The sequence below is a fragment of the Hibiscus syriacus genome, unplaced genomic scaffold, assembly GCF_006381635.1.
Source record: "Hibiscus syriacus cultivar Baekdansim isolate YM2019G1 unplaced genomic scaffold, ASM638163v2 tig00111027_pilon, whole genome shotgun sequence".
Lineage (NCBI taxonomy): Eukaryota > Viridiplantae > Streptophyta > Magnoliopsida > Malvales > Malvaceae > Hibiscus > Hibiscus syriacus.
In genome coordinates this window covers 1,751,854-1,775,655 of record NW_024062960.1, presented here as the reverse complement: position 1 = coordinate 1,775,655, position 23,802 = coordinate 1,751,854, and the positions used below count along the sequence as shown (strand labels likewise).

Genomic DNA, 23,802 nt, shown 5'->3' with positions numbered 1-23,802 from the left:
TATATAAAAAACAGAGCTGAATTACGATAAACGGATCGAATCGGATGATAAATCAGTGAAAAACAACTTACCGGGTTCGAATTTGGCAAAACGGACTTCGGATTCAGGACGTCGAAAGCATAAAATATAACTTTTTGGAAATTTGGAATTTTTGGTCAAAATCAAAGTCAAAGGGTTTGATCGGTAATTTTGAGGTCTTCGGGTTCGAATTTCGAAAAACGGACAGCGGAATTGGATTTGGAACGTCGAAAAATGTCAGGATAGGTATACTCGGTCAAAGTCAAAGGTCGTTTAATGACCGGTCAAAACCAGTCAAAGTTTTGGTCAACAATGGTCAACGCGGTTAACGATCAACGGGTCGGGTCGGATTGTGACCGGTCAACCGGTCACTCTGCTCCAAACCGGTCAAACCGTCATTGGACCATCCCCACGCATAGTGGGGGCACATGGGGCCCCTTCCGGCTGCCTAGTAGATCGGAGTTGAAAGGAGGGTTGTTGGAGAGAAAAATCGGGAAATCTGCAGAAAAACATACGGGAATGAGTGTTATAATTCATCCCAAAAGAAAAATGATCAAATCATGAATCTAGCCACTGAATTTCCTGTATTTCTTAAAACAGTCTGCCAACTTTGCGATTTTACAATTTAATCGACTATTTCTTTCAAAATACCAAATTAAATCCACACTTTATAATTTCTTAATTTTATCCCCTAAATTGGGGTGTTACAAGCCTTGAAACCCCATAAAACTTCGAAACAAGTTCCATATAACTAGGTGTGAGTTACCATAAATTATTTCTATTAATCACATTCCTAACATTAGTTTCACAAACTTGAAATAAACAATCATGTGAATAGGATGGAATATCCCTTAGCCATAATCCACAAATCTAGAATTTGTGTGAATCCAGAAAATTCAATATTGAGGTTCCTCTTTTACAACATCATTCGAAATCAGCAAAAGTCCATCTTTGCTCCCATAGATTTTAATCGGGCAACAGAATGAAAAAGAAATCAACACAGTCCCCAACATTTCATTTTCACGAGATGACTCAAGGAATATGTTATGATAAAAAAAATCATAACATAACAAGGAAGAGAAAAAAACCTAGGTTTTCCAAATTCCAAGCTTTATAAAAGAAATGACAAAACTGATGCATAGATCTAAACAACATCGCACCCAGTTAATGCTCAGATTAATAAACAAAAACCCAAACTGTATTTGCAAAAATGAACAAAACCCATAGCTTAGAATTCATGAATTATAACACGAAATGAAGATAAAAAAATGTTGAAAAATAAACGAACCTTTGAGATCTGAAAAGGTTTCTCCATATCTACGTCTAAAAGGTTTGATATCCCACCAGAAATTTGATCACTTGGCTCTCATTTCTACACAAAAAAATATAAAAAGTGGAAAGCTTCCATTAAAATAAGACTTAAAGAATAATATTAAAGCCAAAACCCTTTTGGCGTCCTCTTCGTCTTCCTCGAGAAGAGCTTCCAACCAAGTGGCTGGCGCTGAGCGGAAACGGGCAAGTCCAGCTCGACTCCCTTCACCACCACCACCCCACCACTACCACCGTTGGAGCTGCTACTTCCGGAATCAAGCTTGGAAAACAAAGCAAGTTTGAAGCTTTTGAAAGCATAATATTAAGAAGAATGGAAACGGCGAGAATGGAAAAATTAGGAAAAAAAATGAAAAATGGTTAAATAGAAATTGTAAAATTACGGCATTTGTAAAAGCCACTAAAGTACTGACAAATTGCAGCGTTTGTATAAAAGCGCCACTGAAGTATGAATCTTTAGAGGCGTTTGTATACAAAACACCGCTAAAGAACTAATATGTTGCGGCGTTTATTAAAAAATGGCACTATAGATGGACCTATTGTATAAAAATGCCCCTAAAGTTCTAATCTGTTATGGCATTTTTGAAGAAAATGCCACTAAATGTGAACCTACTGTGACGTTTTATTAAAACGCCGCAATAGTTCTAACTTGTTGCGGCATTTATTGAAAAATGCCACTATAGGTGAATCCTATTGCGGTGTTTGTATAAAAAGGCTGCTAAAGTACTAATCTATTGCGGCGTTTGTTTAAAAATGCTGCTAAATTACTACTCTATAGCGGCATTTGTCGAAAAAACGCCACTATAGATGATCCCTATTACGACGTTTGTAAAGAAACGCCGCTAAAGAACACTTTTGCAAAAATAATATTGAGTCATAATACATGCTCATGATTTTTTTTTCATTCCAGTAAAGCCTTATTGTATATATATATCTCCGTTATTTCTCCCATTCTTGTTAGCCATCGTCCAAAGATGTGCAAAGGTTTATAGCAACGAAACACGCCAGATTCATGTCCGAATGAGAGTGTCACACCTAATGAGAATAGGGTTTTGAGGTCGGTGAACTGTGAGCTTTGTAACTCGAGGGCGAGCTTATATTGTCAAGCCGACGACGCATATCTGTGTCGGAAATACGACAAATGGGTTCACGAAGCTAATTTTTTGGCTTTTAGGCACGTAAGGTATTTCCTTTGCAATACTTGTCGAAACCTAACGCGACGATATCTCGTCGGAATTTCGCGTTAGGTGTTGTTACCGACAATGGTGAGTTGGTCCGAGAGAAGACACTATGACCCTGACATGGAAACAAAGCACTCGATAAAAAAAATCTTTTCTTGTTCTTTGATGGGTTTTTTTTTTTCTGGTTAAACACACAAGGGATATTAGAAATAGTAATGGAATTATGGAAGTGACTTGAAATTAATGTAATCCTTGTGTAAACCAGATTGACTTGGATCGAGGGTGCCGACAACGGTTGTCGTTTCTAAAAATTTTAAATTATCTTATAATTTATATATTTTATGTATTTTCTATTGATAAACTATTTTTATTCTCTAAAATTTATAAATTTACTCTTTTAACATAATTTTTTTGTCCGTTTCTACTCAAGTGTTGCCAATACAAATGTTGGAACAAAATTTGTATGATTGGCGATGTGGTTATGGCAAGGAAAGACTCAAGGTCACCTACCATTCCTATTAGGTCTAGAATTGATTTCAACCATTTGTCTCCAAAAACTATCTTGCCAAATCATTTCAAGCAATTGGATTGAATCATGCAAAAAGAACCATTGAAACAAGTGTGATCCAAATCATCCCCAAAGAGAAGCAACCAAATGAGACGAAGCACTCACTTATGGCTATGGGGAAAATCCATTTTTAAACAATTAACGACAAAGCTTGCTTTACATGGAGAGAGGGCGTAAAGGCTAATGTCGGCCATATGCATTTGCCTCAGCATTTCATCCCATGGTGTCCTGTTGGTTGTCCATATCAATCATAATATAACTCAAATGTTCCACCATAATTTTTTTTAATAATATAGGGTTAATATAAGATGGTTTTTATTTAAAATTTTATTAATTTATTAATAATGTACATACTCTGCATACAATAAAAGTTGCTTGAATTCATGACTTCTAGGGAAACACATTTTCTTTTATTACTGAGACAATTTTAATTTTTTTCATATAAATACATCAGAATTTATAATTAAATAGGAATAATAAATTTTTAAAGGGAATATAAATAATAATAAAATGAAAATTATAATTTAATTATTAAGTAATTAATTTAAATTTTAAAAAACAAGATGTTACTTTTAATATGTTTAATTTTAAAATTAATAAAAATTTAAAAAGTATTTAAACTGAAAAAACGACACAGTTTTAGGATTAGAGTATAACATTGTTAAAAGCATCTCTCTAAATAGTGTAAAAGTCTTATTAGCTTAGTATAAGATTAAGGAGGGTTTTTTCTCAAGGATGGATTGAAAGAGGGTGAGTGGAGGTAATTGCCCTCGAACCTTTTTTTATGTTTCTTTTATTAAAAAATTAGTTTCATTCCTTAGAATATTATAAGTTCATTATCTTCTAAAATTTTAGAAGTTTGACTATAACATAAAATTTTACGTCCGTCACTATTTATTCTCTTGATATTGTGAAAATATTTTTTGATGATATTTTAAGGTTCATGATTCAAATTTAAACATCCATTCTTATTTTTATAAAATTATTAATGATAACAATAATATTTTTTTTTTGTTTTAGGTGTTTTTATGAAATCATTAACGATAACAATGATACATCGTTTTTCGTTTTGCATAATTTTGGGTACCAACATCACTCCATTGCCACAATATAAATCAACTACCCTTTTATTTGAGGTACCATAAATTCGTTCGGGCGAACAATCAACAGCGGCAAGAGACTATCACCTAAAGGGATAATTAAAACACAACACAATTCAAATAGCAATCCAAAGCAATAAAATACAAAGTTCACCCACTGGTCCAACAAAGAAGATCGAGAGACGCGGTTATTAATCTGCATTATGATTTTCCTTCTCATCTTTCACATGTTCCAATTCGTTGCCTCCCAAGGCTTCCAGATAATGGTGGTCTCGGCAATCATCGATGTCACGACATAAGGATCCATGTTCGACGCTGGCCTTCTGTCTTCAAAGTAGCCTGCAAATTACATCACCGTGAGTTTTAAATTCATGGGACCACACACTAGTATCATAGTTTGGACATTGAAGAGTGGTTACCTTTTCCGGCCTTTTCGGTGTCACGGCCAACACGGATGGAAGCTCCCCTGTTAGCAACACCCTGGAGTTCGAACATTGCAAGCAAAACAGTAACAAGAAATGAGAATTCAATGCCATGCTATATAGCTTGTTGCTGAAAAATAGGGTGCTGAAGGCCTAATATAGTGCTAACTTACCCATGAAAATGTATTGATATCTGCAGTCTCGTGACGACCCGTTAGGCGTCTCTCGTTACCCTCTCCGTAGGCGGCAATATGCTCCTTGTGACGCAGACCCAACTTCTCAATCGCCTTCTTGATAACATCGATGCCCCCATCATTCCTCATGGACTTTGTGCTGAGAGAATAGTTCCATTTCAACTGATTTAACTCCGTCCGTGCAAAGGGACATAATAAAAATGAAGAGCATATTGGTTTTATCATCTACCTGTAGTTAGTATGAGCACCAGCACCATTCCAGTCACCCTGGTACCAGAAGTGAAATGCGAAAATTAGGCAAAGATAATTGAGTGAATTTGAAACCAGGGGAAATTGTAGCATAAAAACGAACCGGGATAGGTTTGGGGTCGAAAGAAAGAACAACTCCGGCGATTTCGGTGATTCGCTGTTTAAACACGAACGAAGAAGTTATGGTTCAAACTTCAATATTAAAGACACAAATTCATTACTAAAATACACTACAAATATATGGATCATACCTCGAGAATGTATCGAGCAATCCATATTTGATCGCCCGCAGATATTCCAACGGATGGGCCAACTTGGAACTCCCACTGTTTACACAATCACAAGACCAGATAAACACCATGGACCTTTCAAGGAAAATAAAGCTGGATCAAAATTAAAAGAAACACCATTTAAACGAAGAACGGCATTACGCACTTGACCAGGCATAACTTCACCATTGATTCCACTGATGTTAACGCCAGCGTAAAGGCATGCCTTATAGTGGGAATCCACAATGTCCCTTCCAAAGGACTTGTCAGCACCTACTCCACAGTAGTAGGGACCCTGTATGGTTAATAAAACATGGTTAGATAATCAGTTCCCATTAATATAAACATAAGCTTTACAGCAGCATATAACATTTGGGGATTTGATATACAAGTAAAACATTCATAGGTAAGGACGAGTATTTAATCTAGTTGAGTAAAAAAATTTAAATTAGTTGAATTGATGAGTCATATTTTATCATTTAAATTTTATTTTAAAAAGTTCAAGTAGAATTGTTTAATCAAATTTAATTATAATTATTTATAATACTATAACACGAATTGATTATAATTTAATGACTTTCACTAATCATATAAGATATACATATATATTCCTTCATATTTTTTTCCACTGTAATGTTATTTAGTAAATTAAATATAATCTAAAATTATGAAATATATTTGTAATATTATTTTTCTAAAGAATGTATTTTAAAGACAAAGTATTGATAGGATTATAGAGAAGTCAAGGAATTGTTGGAAAAAAAGAATTTGCAAAAAGTTATAGTTGAAATACCAAATTAAAAAGTTAAAGGAATTAAATTTCAAAAAAAATAAATCTGTGTTGAAAATAGGAATTATGTTATATAAGCATTATTTAGTGGTAAAGGAGAATGGAGGAGGAATTAAAGAGTTGAGGAACGCATACAATGTCCAAGGATAAAAATCGAAAAGGAGGAAATTTGTTGTAAAAGAAAAAACTAAAGCTACATAGACATTCTAAAATAATTTAACAGCATGGGATTTAAATTTAATCAAAAATAGATTTGAAGTAAGGTGAAATTAAAGAAATAAATCAATCATACACCAAAACATAAAACTGTCAAATTACTTGGTTCTTTTTTTTTTCAGTTGTTACACTTTGTAAATAGAAATTCAAAATTTAAATTTACTCGAATAATTTAAGCAATTTGATTCGGAAAACTTAATTCAAAAAGAAAGTCAATATTTTCGAGTCAAATTATATTTGTTCAACCCTACTAATTTGCATTTCGTTAATAAATGACATCATATCATTTTCAAAGAAATTTTTGTTATACCAATGCATTAAATATAAATACAGAATTTGATTATCAAAAGCGACAACAGTCGGAAAGTGCAGTTTGACAACTATACCTGTGGTCCGGGAAACCCTCCAACAGGCCATCCAACAGGCCACTTTGTATCCTTTTGAAGAAGGGTGTACTCTTGCTCAATGCCATACCTGATTCCAATATGTTTTAAGTTTCAATCAACCAACAAAAGTCATTAAAAGGACAAATACAAACGATAGGAGAGGAGGAAAACTATTCTAATAATTAAAACTTGTCATAATCAAACTTCTAAGAAAGTCATTGTTGCTTTAAAGTTTAAAGTATATAATGACAAATCAACTAAGTAATCTTAGTAATTAAGTGATTAAAATGATAGTTGTTATATCTAGAAGTTTCGAGTTCGAGATTAACGTTTTAAGAGGTATTTAAACATCCATGATCAAATGATTGAAAATCTTTCAAACAGTTACTACCTTACAATCATTCTATATTAATTAAAAAAATTAAGTAAGATGAATGGTATTTATATTTACGGCAACAAAGTTAGAGTCTCTTTGGCTAAATATAAACCCCGACAGTCTTTCTGGAGAAAGTCCTCGAAAGTTGTTCACAATAAGCCTGGGAAGGAAGATATTTCGAGAAATAAACTCTTTGAAGTTGAGGGCGTAGTGGATGAAGAAAAACTACAAGTGTTGAGTAACTGTCTTGTGGGGTGGTGTAAGAATTTTATCAAAATGGGTAATCTTGCTAACCAAATAAAAGCCAAAGGATTAGCTGGTTTCACGCTAATGAGTGTTGATGGTAATGTAGTTCTCATGGTTTTTTAAGACTCTGATTCGTTGGGAAGCGTGAAAGAAGATAAGTTAGAGACTCTTGCAAAATGGTTTTCCAGAGTGGAAATTTGGTCAGAGAGCCTAGTGGTGGAGTCCCGATGCGTGTGGTTAGTTTGCTAAGGTATCCCTTTTCACGCTTAGAATTGGAATACTTTCAAAAACATTGCAACTCAGTGGAGCAAGTTAATAGCAGTTAACAACAGTTGTGAGTTTCCATCGTTTTTTGATCGGGCTAAAATTCAAATACTCACAAATGCTTAAGGGAGAATCGATGAGTTGTTGGAGTTGAAGGTCGGTGATAATTTATTCAAAATCTTGGTGCATGAAGTTGATCATTCCTTCAAACTTAATTCTTGGGTCCCTGAAGATTGCGATATTTCTTTAGAACTTGTTCCTCCTATTAGATCGTGATTGTTTGGCAGCTGTATTCAGAGGTGTCTTTTAGTTTGGGGTTGTAATTGTTGGTTTTTATTTTGATTTGTTATCTTACATCTTGAGGTGTATTTTAGAAATATGGTTATTATCTTTGGGGTTTTTTGTTTGAAGATGTAAGATTTCTAGGTGATATGGTTTGTAATGGTGTATATTCTCGTATGAGAGATCGGTGTTACCACATGTACTTGGCCTACTATTTAATAAAATATGAGGCATTCTTTTCTTCCTTCCTATGTTCTTCAACATACTTCTAAGTATGTGGAAGAATGTGAAGGAAGTTTTTAATGAGACCTTCAACTTCTATAAAAAAAATATATGATGAGGTTCCTTAAAAAGACTTCAAAAGAAAAGAAAAAAACAAAACTTTCATTATTGGATCTTTTATATTTAAAAAATAATAATAAGTTCACCAACCCAAAGAGTACAGGATGAGGTTAGCTGACTTTGAATCATTGGCTTCATCGTTAGCAATGTCAAACCCTAATTCGAAGTTAGTTGAAATAGTGCAGATGAGCATAAAAAATTAAAATACTTTTAAAAACATTATAATTAATAATTTATTTTTATTGAATTCAACAAATATAATATACTGATGGGATAATTAAATAATCCTTATCAAACTACCCCGCTCTCTTTATTTTCTGTGCATGATCGAAATTATTTATTTTATTAACATTCCATTTAATTTTTATATATAACTGAAGAGTCGGCAAACCAGGGAATCATTCTAGATAATGATGGTGTATCATGTGACAGAAAAAAACAAACAAAAGAAGCCAAAATTATTCGGCGTTAACTTTGCACTTGCCAAAAGATCTATGCATATGGCCTTCGATATGTTCATTGTACTATTAAAAAAAGGTGGAAGAAATCTTTCAATTTTATATGCAATAAATTATTATTATTATTATTATTACTTTAATATGATTTTATAAAATATATAAAGCTTAAAACACAAAATGACCCTTGAATTTTGTAAGCTTGATCAAATTAACTTCTAAATTTTTTTGGTCAAATTACCACTAAGTTTAACAATTTTGGCCAGATTGACCCTTTAAATTTTTAAAACTTATAAATTTAGGGGTATATTTGAACAAAAAAGTTTCAAGGACTGACTTGATTAAATTTATAAGTTTAGGGGTCAATTTGTATTATAAATTAATATATAAATATTAAGAAACCAAAAATTTAATATTTGTGGCTTTCTTCATTAGTTGAATCCACCAACCCTCTCGTACGACAAAGTATCTAAAGTCCACAAGCACGAGGCCACCAAACACGTCATTATTGCCCATGTGAGAGTTTTCAAAAGCGCGTTTAATAGCGAGAAAGTGAAGATTTTTTTTGTTATTAAATATTTAAAAGTTAAAATATTAAATTTATCAACTTTTATGTTATTATTATAAAATCGATTGATATTTTATATTTTTTTAATATAGAGATTAATAGCATTTATCATATATTAGAGATCTTAGATATATTTTACTATTTAAATATTCAATGTCATAATAAAATAAGGTGAATATATAATTATTTCAGAAAATAGATTATTTAAATGTTATCTCCTTAGCTATTAAAAAAATGGTTATCTCCTTAGATCTCACATAGGGTTTATACTTTATAGCCATTTTATTATAAGAAACTCCATAAAATAGCAAATCAAAAGGTTAAAAAGGGAAGAAAAAAATTTACCAAGGCTCCTCAGCAACAACATCAGGATGGCTAAATATCTTAGCCGCGTTAAATCTCTTGTTTGTGGGAATGGGTTCTCCGGCTGGTGTATAAGCATCGCACATCACCTAATATATTATCATCAACGTCCAAAAGACATAATTACCCCTCTTGACTTTTGATTTAGATCGGGATTATCATTAATTAACTAACTAATTAAAGCAAAAGCTAAAATCTCGGAGAGAAAGCAGTAACGTGTAAGGAATCAAATTTTACCAAAATGTTGTTTCCTTTCCTGAATGGATCTTTGAATATAGCTTGAGGGCTGATTCAGTCAAAAATAAAAACCGAATCTTAATCTTAGTAAAACAAAAAACAAATCTCGAATATACTTTTTCCCCTAAAAAATATGATCTAAATCGGAAAGTAGATTAAAATAATAATAAAACTTACTATAGAATGACCTCACTGTCCTCTCCAGGTGCTTGATCGGTGCTGGAACCATCGTAGTTCCATTTGGGGAGTTTTGAAGGGTCCGTCACTGGTCCAGGCAAAGTCTACGGTGGAAAAAAACAAATAATCTCCTACTTTTTTATAATACAAAACGTGTAATAATCAATAAATGAAAGTTTGAGAAGTGAATCGCGCACCCTCGCTTTGCTTCGCAAATCCATTCCAGATCCGCCGATCCTGAAACGAAAACCGACGAAACATTTAGCTCGAGATCGTATCGAAGAAAAGAAAGAGAGAGATAACCGAGTAACTGACCATATATATTCAGCTATGATCTTCTTGGTGGTCTCGCTGAGATTGAGGTTGATGAGATCATTGAGGAGCGACATGGCTGCTATTGGCTGCTCAGTGAAGAACAGAGAGATGCAGAGAAAATATAAAAGTGGTGGGAAAATTTGATAAGCAGGGAAAGTTATATATAGTGGGAACGGGAAAGAGCTAAAAGATAACAACAAGAAGGAATTGAAAGAATCTAGGAGACAGCCGCTGCAAGTTGTGGCACCAACAACTCCATCACCTAATACTGGTGACTCTTTAACCATTTTTTTAATGTTCATTATATTGGTTTAATATCATTCTTAATCCTCAAATTTCTAATTTAATACTATTAAATTAAATTAAAGGACGAAAAATTAAATATTTTATCATTTTTAAATGTTTTAATTTTCAAAATATTTTTAATAAACGTTATTATTGATATAATGATCAATGTATTCATATTTTTATTATAGTAGAATACATCCTCGTAACATTCAATTATGTATTTGCTTACAAATAAAATATTAGTTAAAAATTATAAATAAGTTATTTAATTAAAATATTTTTATGAACTCATATCAAGAGATGATGTGGTAAAAGAGAAGTTATTTCTCCTAGAGATATTGGCTCAGGTAGTTGCATCTATAAAATGTGTGATGTCAATAAGTAAAAAAAGTTTTAAAGATATTGGGTTCAAATAGTTGCATATGCAAAATGTGTGTTACAGAAGAAAGTTTTGAATATATATTATCCGTATACTCATTGATTATTAAATATTAGACATAATAATGATGTGATTTAGTATTATAACAGTTTCAGACCTCAAAATTTATATAATCAATCAGTTTGATCTTAACTATAAACAGTTTTAAAAATATAACTCTGAATATTTTTTTATCATTTTAGTGTTTGTTTTCTCTTATATTGTTTGTTCTCTGAAAAATATTATATTACTTTTATGGTATAATAATAATTTTATAATATTTTTTGTTGTTTTATGATCTAATGTAGTTATTCAATTATTAGTTTCATTTGATGAGTTCGTTTAGTTTGTTGGTCTAAAAAAATTATATTGATAAAAAAATAAAATATAAATGATTAAATTTGTTAAATTAATTTAAATTAAAATAATTTATAATATATATAAATTTTGAGGATTAAAAATATTATTATATCAATTAAATTATACATATGTTTCATTTTCAATCATAAATACAAGTGACCAATCCATACAGAAGGCCATTTATATTTGGAGGATCACACCCCATAGCCACGTCATTATATGTGTCAGTCACAAGTGACATGAGTACTTTAGCAAAATGAACAGTCCAGTTAACATAGCTGGGATTTGGTATAAGGAAGAAATTGAATGTCTACCATGAATTTGTTGAAGTAACAATGGCTTACATTTTGAAAAAAAGTTGAAAAGTCGTGGTTTTTACTCTCTGAAATTTTGTTTGTGATGGGAGTCCGTGTAAATAACAGGTGCCTTAGACTCTGAACATCTGAATATAGCATGATGCCTATTTTTTTTTTTTTTTTTTGATGATTTAGGTATTGTTCCTGCTAAAACCATTCAAACAGATATATACTGGAAAGAGATGGATGGAGATTCAGAATGGGTAAGGCTGTTAATAATGCTGCTAAGTGCTAATGCTTTTGACTTACTCTTTTAGTTGAATGGTTACTGAAAAAGTTGATATTTGTTTCAGGCTAGAGTGAATGGCCTGTGTGAAAGTATTGAGGAAGTGTATGAGAGCTCAAGGGATGAAACATCTTCTGTTTCATCCTTTAATCCTTCATAGGAACATCTTTATAAAACCTTGAGTTCCCTATCATTGCAATCCTCAGCAACCAGATCTTCAAATAGAGATAGTCCGTATCATGATGGGGACCGTATGAGTTTATCGTCAAATGTAGGACTTCCACGATTATTGATAGCAGAAGTCTTGCCTGATTCCAGTGCTGGTAATTGCGTTATACTTTATTACGTGGCGTCACTATGTGATCTAAATTTGTTTCCCTTCTTTTGTCATTATACTTGCATGATTTTGTTTTCTGTGAATTGTTGTGGTAACTTTTAAGTTTTTCAGCAGACCTGCAGATGTAATGTTAATCATTCTATCCAAAATATATTTTCTGATACTTAGAATGCCTTTTAAAGTAGATTTTTTCATGCAGACATATCATCAGTCATATCTCCAAGACAGCAGCGGACTTCCACAAGATCTGGAACTACTGAACCTTTAGCATGTAAAGCATCAGACTTTCTGCCCCCATTTTTTGTTCTGTTTGTTGCTAATGAAGCAGGAATCTAGCCTTGAGCTGTCTCACATGCAGATCCCGGTAAACTTATTTGCTACCAATATTTTCTGCAGCAGAAGACTTTATTCGAGGAAGGTCTTATAATATCAGGATGGACGACCAAGTTTTGCTAAGATTTTCCCCTAAGAAATCTGAGTCCACTTATTACTTCAGTGATATGGTAAAATCAGTTTTTGGCTGTAGCTTGTCTCATTGCATGAATTTGCATCCATTGTTTCTCTCGTTCTTATAATTATCTGTTCCATTAACAGATTGGCGGAACTCTTACCTTCTTTCATGGAGGAGCTAGAAGATGCCTTGAGGTACTGCAGATTATGACCAAAACAAGTGAAGAAACCATGATCTATTGAATGATGAATCTTGTAATTTACTGGAATAATTTCCATTTTATAGGTTTCAGTCACGCTGGAAACTTCTGAAACGATAAGTCAGCGTTTTGTTCATCCTTCCAGAAGGAATTCCACAACAATTACCAAGGTGAGCCTTTCCAAAATCTTAATTCTACAGTTAGATACATTGATGGACTTATGAATTAGACTAATTTCCATAGATTAAACTCATTTACATGCCTGGCCTTTTTTTTGGCATTCATGAAACCTTTGATAATTTGTTTTTCTCACACAATCTTGAAATCATTGGCAATTTTTTCTCACATTCATGAAACCTTTGATAATCATGTTTCCTATAGTCCTAGTCGTTAATCTATTTCAATGAGCATTGAGCAGAGTACACTAATTGTATCAGGCTTAGAAGTCTCAAAACTGTTTCTTTTCCGACCCAATATGACTGATAAAAGACCTAATATTTTTTCTGCATATTTACACAGCTCTAGCAATATTATGGATTATTGTTCTTGTAGGTCCAGAGTGATCATCAGGAGGTTGTTGCTGATTTAATACAGAAGTTTTATTTTTTCAATTCCCATGGATGTTCCCATGTCGTTTTGCACTCCTCGTGTCTCAGTGCAGTGGGTTCTAAGAGTTGAATTTTTCACTACTCCAAAGAATGTAGACTGGACAAGGTATGGTCAATGACCACGTGCTACTCCACGAGAGTTCTAACTTATCAAAAGAGTTTATTATTAATTGTCGAAGTTTATCAAGTGGTTGTATGACCATGTTGTTCTTAATTATGAATTCAGATATGAGCTTCCTCTTTTAATAAAAGGTAGAGACAAATGTGAATGGGTTCTTCCTATAACAGTGCTCGCACCTCAGGCTGGAACTTCAGCTGTCGTCCGTTCCCGTAGTAAGAAATATTTCTCCTTAAAATCCATGTGGATTCATAGTTGAAGGTAACTTGTTTCAACTCTGCTAGTGGCTGCTGCATTTCCGCTGTAACGATATCTTAACCGCGATCCTTTATTTACAATTGTCTGGTAGGTGCATACAAAGCATGGTGCGGGTAAGGAAATACATGTAACCATGCAGCTTCTAGTTACACTTACCATTGCAATTACATGAATCTTACATAATGAAGTTTCGAACTCAGTTTTATTCTTTCAGTATTCATTGTACAAGAACACTAAGCATAACAACGAATCAAAACTTTCATTAAATGTGAGCATCACATAAACGTTTTCATAACATCAGAAAATTAAAATAAAAACTTCAACAAAAATTGCATACTGCATTAATTAAAAGTTCTTCCACCAAAGCAAAACAAAAAACTAAACATGCAACAAGAATAACAAAACTAGAAAAGAGACGTTCCCTTCCCTTTCTTGTCTCCACCAATCTCAAAGTGCTTGCACCTCTGCAAAAAAGAACCCACAGAACATTAGCACATCGATACAGAAAAGTGAAAACAAAACAATAATAACAAAGTGAAAACAAAACAATAATAACAAAGTGAAAACAAAACAATAATAAAACATAATTGCCTTTTCTGGGCACCGACCTTGATCGGATGCTGCGAAACATGCTTGCAACCCTGGCATTGCAGCCTCAGCACAATCTTCTTGGTGGTTTTTGCCTACAAATATACATGCACAAAAAGGTTTCAAGTCCCAAGACATAACAACTATGTTTGGTATTACCACAATATATACATCCACGGGAAAGGATAAAAGTCAAGTGCCACAAAAGTTACCTTCTTGTGGAACACTGGTTTGGTCTGACCACCATAACCAGATTGTTTGCGATCGTAACGGCGTTTCCCTTGGGCAGCCAAACTATCCTTACCCTTCTTATACTGTGTAACCTTGTGCAAAGTGTGCTTCCTGCACTCCTTGCTCTTGCAGTAAGTCTTCTTGGTCTTAGGTACATTCACCTGCAACACCAAGACTATTACAGTCGAAACAGAAGTACTAGATTTAGCACTCATTTCATCAAAAGAAAACCTAGATTACACCTCAACCACAGCACACAACAAACAACACCGCAACTGTACTGAATAGAAACCCTTTTATTTAAGGGCATCTTTACTAGTAAAAAAAATGCTCCTCAATGTTCAATTGTTCCAATGACAACAATATATAAGCTCTTGTGCCGTAGACAACATTGGTTGCCACGAATAAAGTTTACCCTTTGATTGCAACGTCGTCAATTTAATTTATACTGGGATTTCTGAGAGAAACCCAATGCTAAAGCCATCAATTCAAGGCCAAATTCATACAACACACCGAAAAATTAACCATTAATTCACCAAAAGAGCATGAAATTTTCATCCATACGGGTATTTTATTAAATATAAGTTTCCTGAAACATATAAAAATGGAAAAAAAAAGCTTAAGCAACTCATTCTAAGAGCTGGTTAGTATAATATTAAAAAATCATTCGATTTGATTATTTCCATTTTACAAACATTTTGCATAGTAAAACAAAAGAGCAGATCAAAAATGGATGAACGAGAGGTAAATGAAAGCAAAGAAAGAAGAGTAAAGAGTTGGGGAAAGAGAAAGGTACCATGGCTACGGCTGAATCGAGAGAAGCCGAGCTGCTGTTCTTCGCGAATGGTAAAGTAAAGAGGGGGCAACTAATCCAACAATTGTGTACTCTAGGTTTTTAGTGGCTTCTTCGGTTTGTGGGAGCTTTAAGCTTGAAAATGGTTCATTGCCATATCCAACCGAAAGCCTCCTTTCGTGGCCCAATTATTCTTGGACAGACATAGATTAGGGTAAAATCTCTATTTGGTCATCTACCTATTACTTAGTTTATGTTTTAGTCACCTGACTACTATTTTATATTCAAAATCATGTCTAACATTATGTTTTGATCCCTTATTGTTAAAAAAATTAGATTTAATATTGGATTTTAAAAAAAATTATTTTTCCAGTACGAGACATTACCTTAATATCTAGAATTTTTACATGAAAACAAGAAGATTGCACCTATGTGTGACTTTCAATATTTAATCAACTAATTTCTAACCTTATTCTCTAGATATTCTTACAAAGTAAACTTATATAACAATAAATTTACTCAAATTAGAGTTCCTACTTTTAAGCAATGTCTAACAAAAGAAGTATAATTATGTACAGATTCAATGTGGTAAAATAGTACCACGAGAGTTCTATTATGATTCAGATAGAATCGATTCATGAATCTCTTTTTAATTTTATCTCATCAACTAGATCGTACCATAAACTTTTTAAACTAAACTAAAACAAAATTTAGATCACAAAATTTTAAATTTTATTGAACAACAAAGCAAATGTAAATCAAGACTTACAATATCGCAATACTTATGTCCCATATAAGGGTGGGGTGCCTCCTATTCTAAAACGTCCAATCATTAATAATCAAATAATTAAAACAATCCCATTATTCTATAGTCCTAAACATAACCAAATGCCACTCTAAATTATACCTATCTTTTTGTTTCCTATCAGCAAAATGTTCCGTTATTATTCTTGAGGTAAACTTGAAGATCCGATTCATGTCGCTTGATTAAGTTTACCCTAAGGCCATGCTTCACGTACATCGTCAAGGCGAGCTTCGGTGCAACAACATGACCTTCCGACACCTTCACACAGTACCGATATAAGAGCGAAGCCGCCATGAATTTCATCTGGTAATAGGCAAAATCTTTCCCTAGACAGTCGAGGACCACCATAGAAGGCGATAAACTTGTACGCGGGCTCGCTCGTATAACGACCGTCTCTCAGCCATCCCTCCGGTTTATATTCGCGGCAGTCTTTTCCCCATATGGTTTCCATTCTACCCATCGTGTAGGTTGCATAGATGACTTTTGTTCCTTTCTTTAGCATTGTTCCATCTGGAAATTACATTATCTTCAGCAACCTGAAAGAACATAAAAATGAGCAATGAAATCACTCTCTAATCACAGATTATAGACATGAGATTTCAGTCGAGTCAAATTGAAAATAAAGAATTAAATTATTGAGTTGATGAATACATTTTATTATTTAAATCAATTTAAAGTTTTTTCAAGTCAAGTTGATTTTATGAAATTCGAGTCGAATAGAATTTATTTGTTCAATTTTCTATTCAAATTTAATTGTAATTATTTATAATGTTATGGTAATGATTTGTTCCAATTTAAACTACTTCACAAACCATATACGATAAATATATAGTTCTTATATTCTTTTTCATATGTGTAAGTAAAATTTGTAATTTATTTTAATAAATCATATATCATCTAAAATCATGTAATATATTTATAATATTAGTTTTCAAATGATGAAATTTGACGAAAAAGATATCGAAGAGAGTATAAAGGAGTTAAAGAATTAATGAGAAGAAAGAATTTATAAAAAGAATAGCGATCAGTGTATCAAATTAAATAAACAGAAAAAGTAAGAGATTAAATTAAAAAAAAAGTTAAATTTACACTAATAACTCAACTAAAATAAGATTAAATAATACAAGTAAAGGACTTACCTCCTTGTGATCAACAGGAATCGAAGGGTACAATCTTAGAGCCTCTGACAAAGAAGCTTGCAAATAATCGATCTTCTTTATCTCCTCTGGTCTAAATATCAATTGTAACATCCGCAATATCGGGTTAGTGACCAAATTGTAAAGTTTCAGAATTTGGTGACTAAAGTATAAGAATAAAATAGTTCAATGATTATTGGATATATATGATGAAGGTTATTTAGTAATTATTAAAGGAAATAAAGGGCAAAAGGGTCAATTGACCAAGAAATGAATTAAAAATGGGATTGGTAAGGATAAATGCACGTGGAAAGGGAGAGAATTCTCCAGAGTTATCTTCTCCTTTCTTCTTCTTCTTCACGTGGAAGCCAAGAGCCAAAGGTAAGTTTCTTTGTTTATAATTGAATTGTTGATTTTAAGGTTGGGTTTTAATTATTAGATGATAACTAAGCTTAAGGAAAGCTTAAATCATCTTAAAAGCAAAGGATGGTGGAGTTAGGAGAGATTAAAGATTTAGAGTTTACAAATGAAATCTTGGAATAAAGTTCATTTCTTAAATTGGAAGTTAAATTTGACTTGTCAATGGTTAAATTAAGAGATTTGGAGTGATAGAATTGGATTTAGAACATATTGAAATTTTAGTATGATTCTTGAATTACATATGAAGGATAGGATTTTGAAGTCATAGAGGATTTTCATGGATATAAGTTAGTTTAAGTAATGGTAGTTGAGTTTAATGACATGGTAGGGGTTTAAAATAGAAGAATTGAAGGAAAAATTGGTGATTTTCGAGCTAAAAATATGATTTCTGGGCAAGGGGAATCGGTACCCATTCAAGGGGAACCGATACCCCTTCAAACGAACAAAAATTTCCAGAATGTCATGAGGGAATCGATACCCCCTTAGTAGGGAACCGATTTTCCCTAAAGGAAAATTGTGAATATGAGTTTAATAAGTTCGTTTAAGTTGCTAGTATCCAATTACAAGGTGTAGGTATCTAATGATTACCTCAAAATGTACATTTATGTAGATTATGCGCGTAAAGCAATTCCGGAACATTTGGCAAGTAAGATCGATCAAGGGAAAGATAAGAGATTGGAATTGACTAGTGAGGCCAAGGTGAGTGCATACTAGTGACATGTAGTGTTTAATGGAAATAAGACTTGCGATGAGTCTATTTCCTAGAGTAATATGCATGAAGTCATAGACATGATTATGTGTTGGTTATAACTATATGTGATTATATGTATTACATTGATTGTATGTATGCATGACTAAAGATAATGATATGCTTTGTATATGCTATATGATTTATGTAAGACTTTATTATGTAATAATGGAAGAACATGGAATAAGTTATATGATAGAGTCATAAGAAATGAAATGAACATGAGAGAATAAGATAATCAAGTATAAGTCATATGATATGGTATAAGTGATTATACGAGAAATGTTAGGAGACTCTAAGAGAATAGTATGAATTCGAGGGCATAAATAAGGATACATAAGTTATATAGAGAAGATTGATAAATTAAAGGAAACTATGGTTTATGTATTAAAGTGAAGAGCTACAAAGTTTTATTAAAGAGTATTATGGAAGTCATGAGAAATTGAACTAAATAAATAGATGGTTTATGTGAGTGAAAAGGGAAAATGATATAAAATAAGTTATGAAATTATAGGAATATAGAAGATAAGTCAAGAGATGTAGGGAAATGGAAAATAGATGTTTATAAAGAGTCATAGGAGAACAAATATAAGTAATATGATAATGAAATATAAGACTATGTGAATACATGGTTATGAGATAAAATATGCAATAATAGGAAAATATGATGAAAGTGAGTTCATGAGAAGTGATATGAACTAGGTAAACATGGGTAACAGTATATGCATAATGGAAACATGAGTTGGACAAGTACATAGTGGTATGATTTATTATGAGAATTAGTATAATGGAGCTATATGAAAAGATTATAATGAATATATGAAATTGAATTAAGTAAAGAGATTAAATTAGTACCTAAATAAAAATACTATTAAATGATATATGTTTAGAAATACGACATAATTTATAATCTAAGGGAATACAAAGAAATGGGGCATAAGGTAGATAATATGATATCCGTTATTATATATCTATATGATATATGTCATCAGGTAATATGAAAGGACTCTGAAAATTGATATAAGCTATGAGAAAGTGTTCTAGGTGTTTCTATGTGTTATATGAAGCATATATGATCATATGTGAACAAGATATGATATGTATGTTTATATGAATATCTGAGAAATGATCTAAGCTATATGATATGATATATGTGATTATGTGCACTTTGGGATATATGTTATATGATATGGATCTATGTAACTACGTGAGAAAGTATATAAGCTATGTGACATGTAAATGTGACTCATATGAAAATGTTCTATGAGTAATTATGTGTTATGTAAAATGATAAGTATAAAAGAAAATGCCCATGTTATGTGTCTTGAGAGCTAGGGGTATAGTTGGCATGCCAAGAGTTGAGGGTCTACGCGGTCCTTCGGGACATATATGTATTCTTTGGAACATGTGTGAAGTCTGGTGAGACACATACTTGATCCTTGGCATATGTATATGATTCTTAAGGAATGATATGTGGTCCTTCGGGACATATATGTATTCTTTGGAACATGTGTGAAGTCTGGTGAGACACATACTTGATCCTTGACATATGTATATGATTCTTAAGGAATGATATGTGGTTCTTCGGGACATATATGTATTCTTTGGAACATGTGTGAAGTCTGGTGAGAAACATACTTGATCCCTAGTATATGTATATGATTCTTAAGGAATGATATGTAGTCCTTATGGACATTATTATATGGCACTACGGTGTAATTCTACGCGGCACTCCGGTGCAATTCTACGTGGCACTTCGGTGCAATTATACGAGCTGTGGTGACAGCATAGTGCACAACCTCTATAGACTCACATATCTATAGTTCTCACATGTGTACATGGGCTTTGAAAAGAGAACATAATTTGATATAATGATATGTGTATTTCTCGTGACATGGTAGAAGTGCATATATGTCTTGGTGATATGAGAACAATGTATGTGATATATGTATATGATGTGTGATATGATGTGTGCATGATATGATATATGTGTGATAGGGGCTATGGTATCTGTTACATAATATACATGAATATATGTTGATGTATATGTAAATAAGTTGTATAATTTGATAGCATAAAACAGTCATGCATGATTAGTGGGTATGAATTCCATTAGATGTGTTTTCTTTATGCCTCACTAAGTCATCGACTTAGCGTGTGAGTGTTTCACACGCAGGTTACAGAAAGTGAATATGGAAGCTGTGAGGAGCAATACAGGTCAGCATCTCCCTTACAAGATTTCAGATCAGAAAATAGATGAGTTAAATGATTTTTGTTATTTTGAATATAGTTGGCATGTACTAATTGATTGAGTTAAATATGCTCTGATCGATTTTGGTTATTGTGGTCAAATTATGTAACTAAACTGCTTTTACTCTAAGGAAAGTTTTAATTTTTTTTTTGAATTTTGTCAGGAGTCAAAGTTTGAAAAGTCAATGTGACACCTCGGACTCGTATCCGGGTCAGGTACGGGTTGGGGGGTGTTACATCAATGGACTCTTTAATTCTCCTCCGTTTTTCAGATCATCTCTTTCATTAACAATTCCACATATCTCTGCAAGAATTGTCTCTTCAATCATGGGATTCTTTTCCAGCAACCAGAAAAACCAGCTCAACGCCACCGACGATGTATCCCTTCCGGCGAGAATAAAGTTAACACAAATATCACGTAGGAACTTGTCCGAAAATGGCTTGTCTTGTTCATCTTTCAATCTCATGAACACTGTCAACAAATCCAATCTTTGCCTTTTGCCTCCGTTTGTAACGACAGTTCCTTCTTCCTTGTCTTGATAACTTCTCCGGCGAACTCGTCGACACCCTTTATCGATCTTTTCAGCTTCTTTTCGGACCCTAAATCGAGGAATCTCATGGCTTTCCATATGCATGTCGGAGTAAGGAAACGTAGCAAGGTCGCCTCTGTGGCGTCTTCGAACGCTTTGGCAAATGGTATTTCGGGCAATCTGGGTCGGAGACACCCGGGGTCGACTCCGAAGGCGATCATGCAAACATTGTCGAACGTTAATCTCTAAAGAACATCTTGGAGATCGATGGAGGTTGATTTGTTCACTGCATTTTCCAACACGGTTTTAAATAGTGTTAGCGGTCAAGTTTTTTGTTGCGTGCGTTCGCGGTCATGTTTTCGATCGTGTCGCGTTTATCGCGGTTGCGGACATAATGGATGCCATCGCGTTCTCTACAGGTGTCGCGGTCGTGAATTTTTTTAAATTTTGCACAACTTATCTTAAAACATAATAAAAATAATTATAATTATAATGATTTTTAAAATGTTTTCTAAGCGAAATTGACATATATATAATATAATTTGACAAAGAAAACAAAACAAAAACGTAAACAATGTAGATTATTTGATTTTTTAGGTTTTTCTAAGTTGGGTATTTATATATTTTAAAATATCAGAATATAAGGCCTAAAATAAAATAGTTCAGAATATTAAAATATAGAATTAAAATGACTAAAATATAATAAAGTAAAGCATAAAGATCAAAATAAAATAATAATAGTGAGTAGATTATAAATAAAAAAGTGATCAAAATAAAAGAAAATAAAAATATCACAACTAATTTCGAAATAAAAAATATAAATGAGTGATTAAAATAAAACTAATGAAACTAGAGCATCATATTCAAAATAATTAAAAAAATGAGGAAGGGGTGACTATTTCATAAAAAGACACATAAATGTTAGGAACCTAATAAGGATTAATCCTAAAACTTCTTAATAAGAACTTCAGCAAAACAATAAGGTAAATTATCATGATCAGACCTATGTTCTAGAATAAAATTCATTATAGTCCAAACTCAATGACAAAAATACAAATATGCAGTTAAAGATGGGGGACTTAAATAAAATTAATCCAAAAATAAATTAATATAACCTAAAACTATACCAACACTGCGTACTTCATCTCTTCTATTTCTCTCCCTTTCCATCTCACGAACGACACTCACTATGAAGGCTCCAAGCCTCTCGATCGTCGGTCATCGTTATTAACGGTAGATAACGGTAATAGCGTCCCGTTATCGGTGCTATTCACCGTTACCCGTTAGATTGCGGACGTGATCGACCGATTTTGGTGTGAATCTGATGCCCACCGTTATTTTCCCGGATTTTGGTTTCGGACGGCGACGCTACCGCGAAATAGCGGACGCTATTGTGTTTTTGTCCCGCTATTTTAAACCCTTCCAGCTATGACTCGGTCGTCAATTGTCGGAACTTCGCCCAGTGGAACTCGACGCTCGCTGTTTTCCTCTGTTTTTACCACATCTCATCATCGGCGTTGAATACCCCATCTCATAGAAGATCACGGACGATGTCACGGAAATAAGGCCCTTTGGGGGAAAACAGTGGTTTTGAGAAGATGCTCAAGGTTCCTTGGATCACAAGTAACCACGCAATTGAGACTACTAAACCATGGACCTTTGAACTCGAAAGTCCCGTTTTGCTTACAAAGTACATCCGAAATCCACTCGTATAAATCGGACCGGAGACCCATCACCAACAACGGTAACATCCCCAGCAACGGCCACACAGGTAGACCACCATGTCGTTTTTGCCTCAACGAATGTATAACAACAAAGACCAAAACAGCAAGAATCAGCTCCATAACTTGGAAATATTGTAAGAAAAACAGCCACCGTGAAACGAAGTTTCCGACATCACCATCGTCTGAGAAAGAGGAAGAGGAGGAGGCTAGATTGGCAATAGGGTCGAACATTATTTTGGTATGACAAACGAAAGGCTAATTTTGCAGGAGGAATATGTTTAGTGCGCAGAGAGTTCGTTGTAATAAGGGGATAGGTCAAGGCGTTTCCTTGGCGTGCATGTTTTGGCCCCAATTGATTGGATTTGGTGAGCTGAATTTTGTGTGTAAATGCATTTTTAAGACAAATTTATGGAACCGTGGGTAGAAACGAACGTGGAAATTTGTAGAAATTTATATCAAGATGTAAATTTTAAAATAAATATTTAGAGGATGAAAAATTAGATCATAAATATAAAATACAAAAAATATATAACTTAAATAAGAATTTGAAATTTCTACCCTAACATCCTTCAATCCATCTTGGATGTTGAGGAAGTTTCACTCAATTAAGG

At 33.2% G+C, this 23,802-nt stretch overlaps 2 protein-coding genes and 2 pseudogenes across 2 annotated transcripts; 1 reads left to right on the top strand and 3 right to left on the bottom strand.

Moving 5' to 3' along the window:
- Positions 1-4,375: 4,375 nt before the first annotated feature.
- On the bottom strand, positions 4,376-10,505 carry LOC120150771 (glutamine synthetase nodule isozyme-like). Its single transcript, XM_039163398.1, has 13 exons — positions 10,348-10,505; positions 10,230-10,269; positions 10,033-10,136; positions 9,856-9,904; positions 9,601-9,707; positions 6,723-6,810; positions 5,497-5,625; positions 5,313-5,387; positions 5,165-5,218; positions 5,042-5,079; positions 4,792-4,951; positions 4,616-4,676; positions 4,376-4,535 (listed from the first exon to the last, which is right to left on the bottom strand). The coding sequence occupies exons 1-13, from the start codon at positions 10,419-10,421 to the stop codon at positions 4,420-4,422; spliced, it is 1,095 nt and encodes a 364-aa protein (XP_039019329.1). The 5' UTR covers positions 10,422-10,505; the 3' UTR covers positions 4,376-4,419.
- Positions 10,506-11,891: 1,386 nt separating this feature from the next.
- LOC120150913 lies at positions 11,892-14,030 on the top strand (annotated as a pseudogene).
- Positions 14,031-14,284: 254 nt separating this feature from the next.
- Positions 14,285-15,707, bottom strand: LOC120150978 (60S ribosomal protein L44). Its single transcript, XM_039163546.1, has 4 exons — positions 15,582-15,707; positions 14,767-14,946; positions 14,575-14,649; positions 14,285-14,430 (listed from the first exon to the last, which is right to left on the bottom strand). Exons 1-4 carry the CDS (start codon positions 15,582-15,584, stop codon positions 14,371-14,373), a joined length of 318 nt encoding a protein of 105 aa, XP_039019477.1. The 5' UTR covers positions 15,585-15,707; the 3' UTR covers positions 14,285-14,370.
- Positions 15,708-16,440: 733 nt separating this feature from the next.
- LOC120150977 lies at positions 16,441-23,519 on the bottom strand (annotated as a pseudogene).
- Between the last annotated feature and the right edge of the window lie 283 nt (positions 23,520-23,802).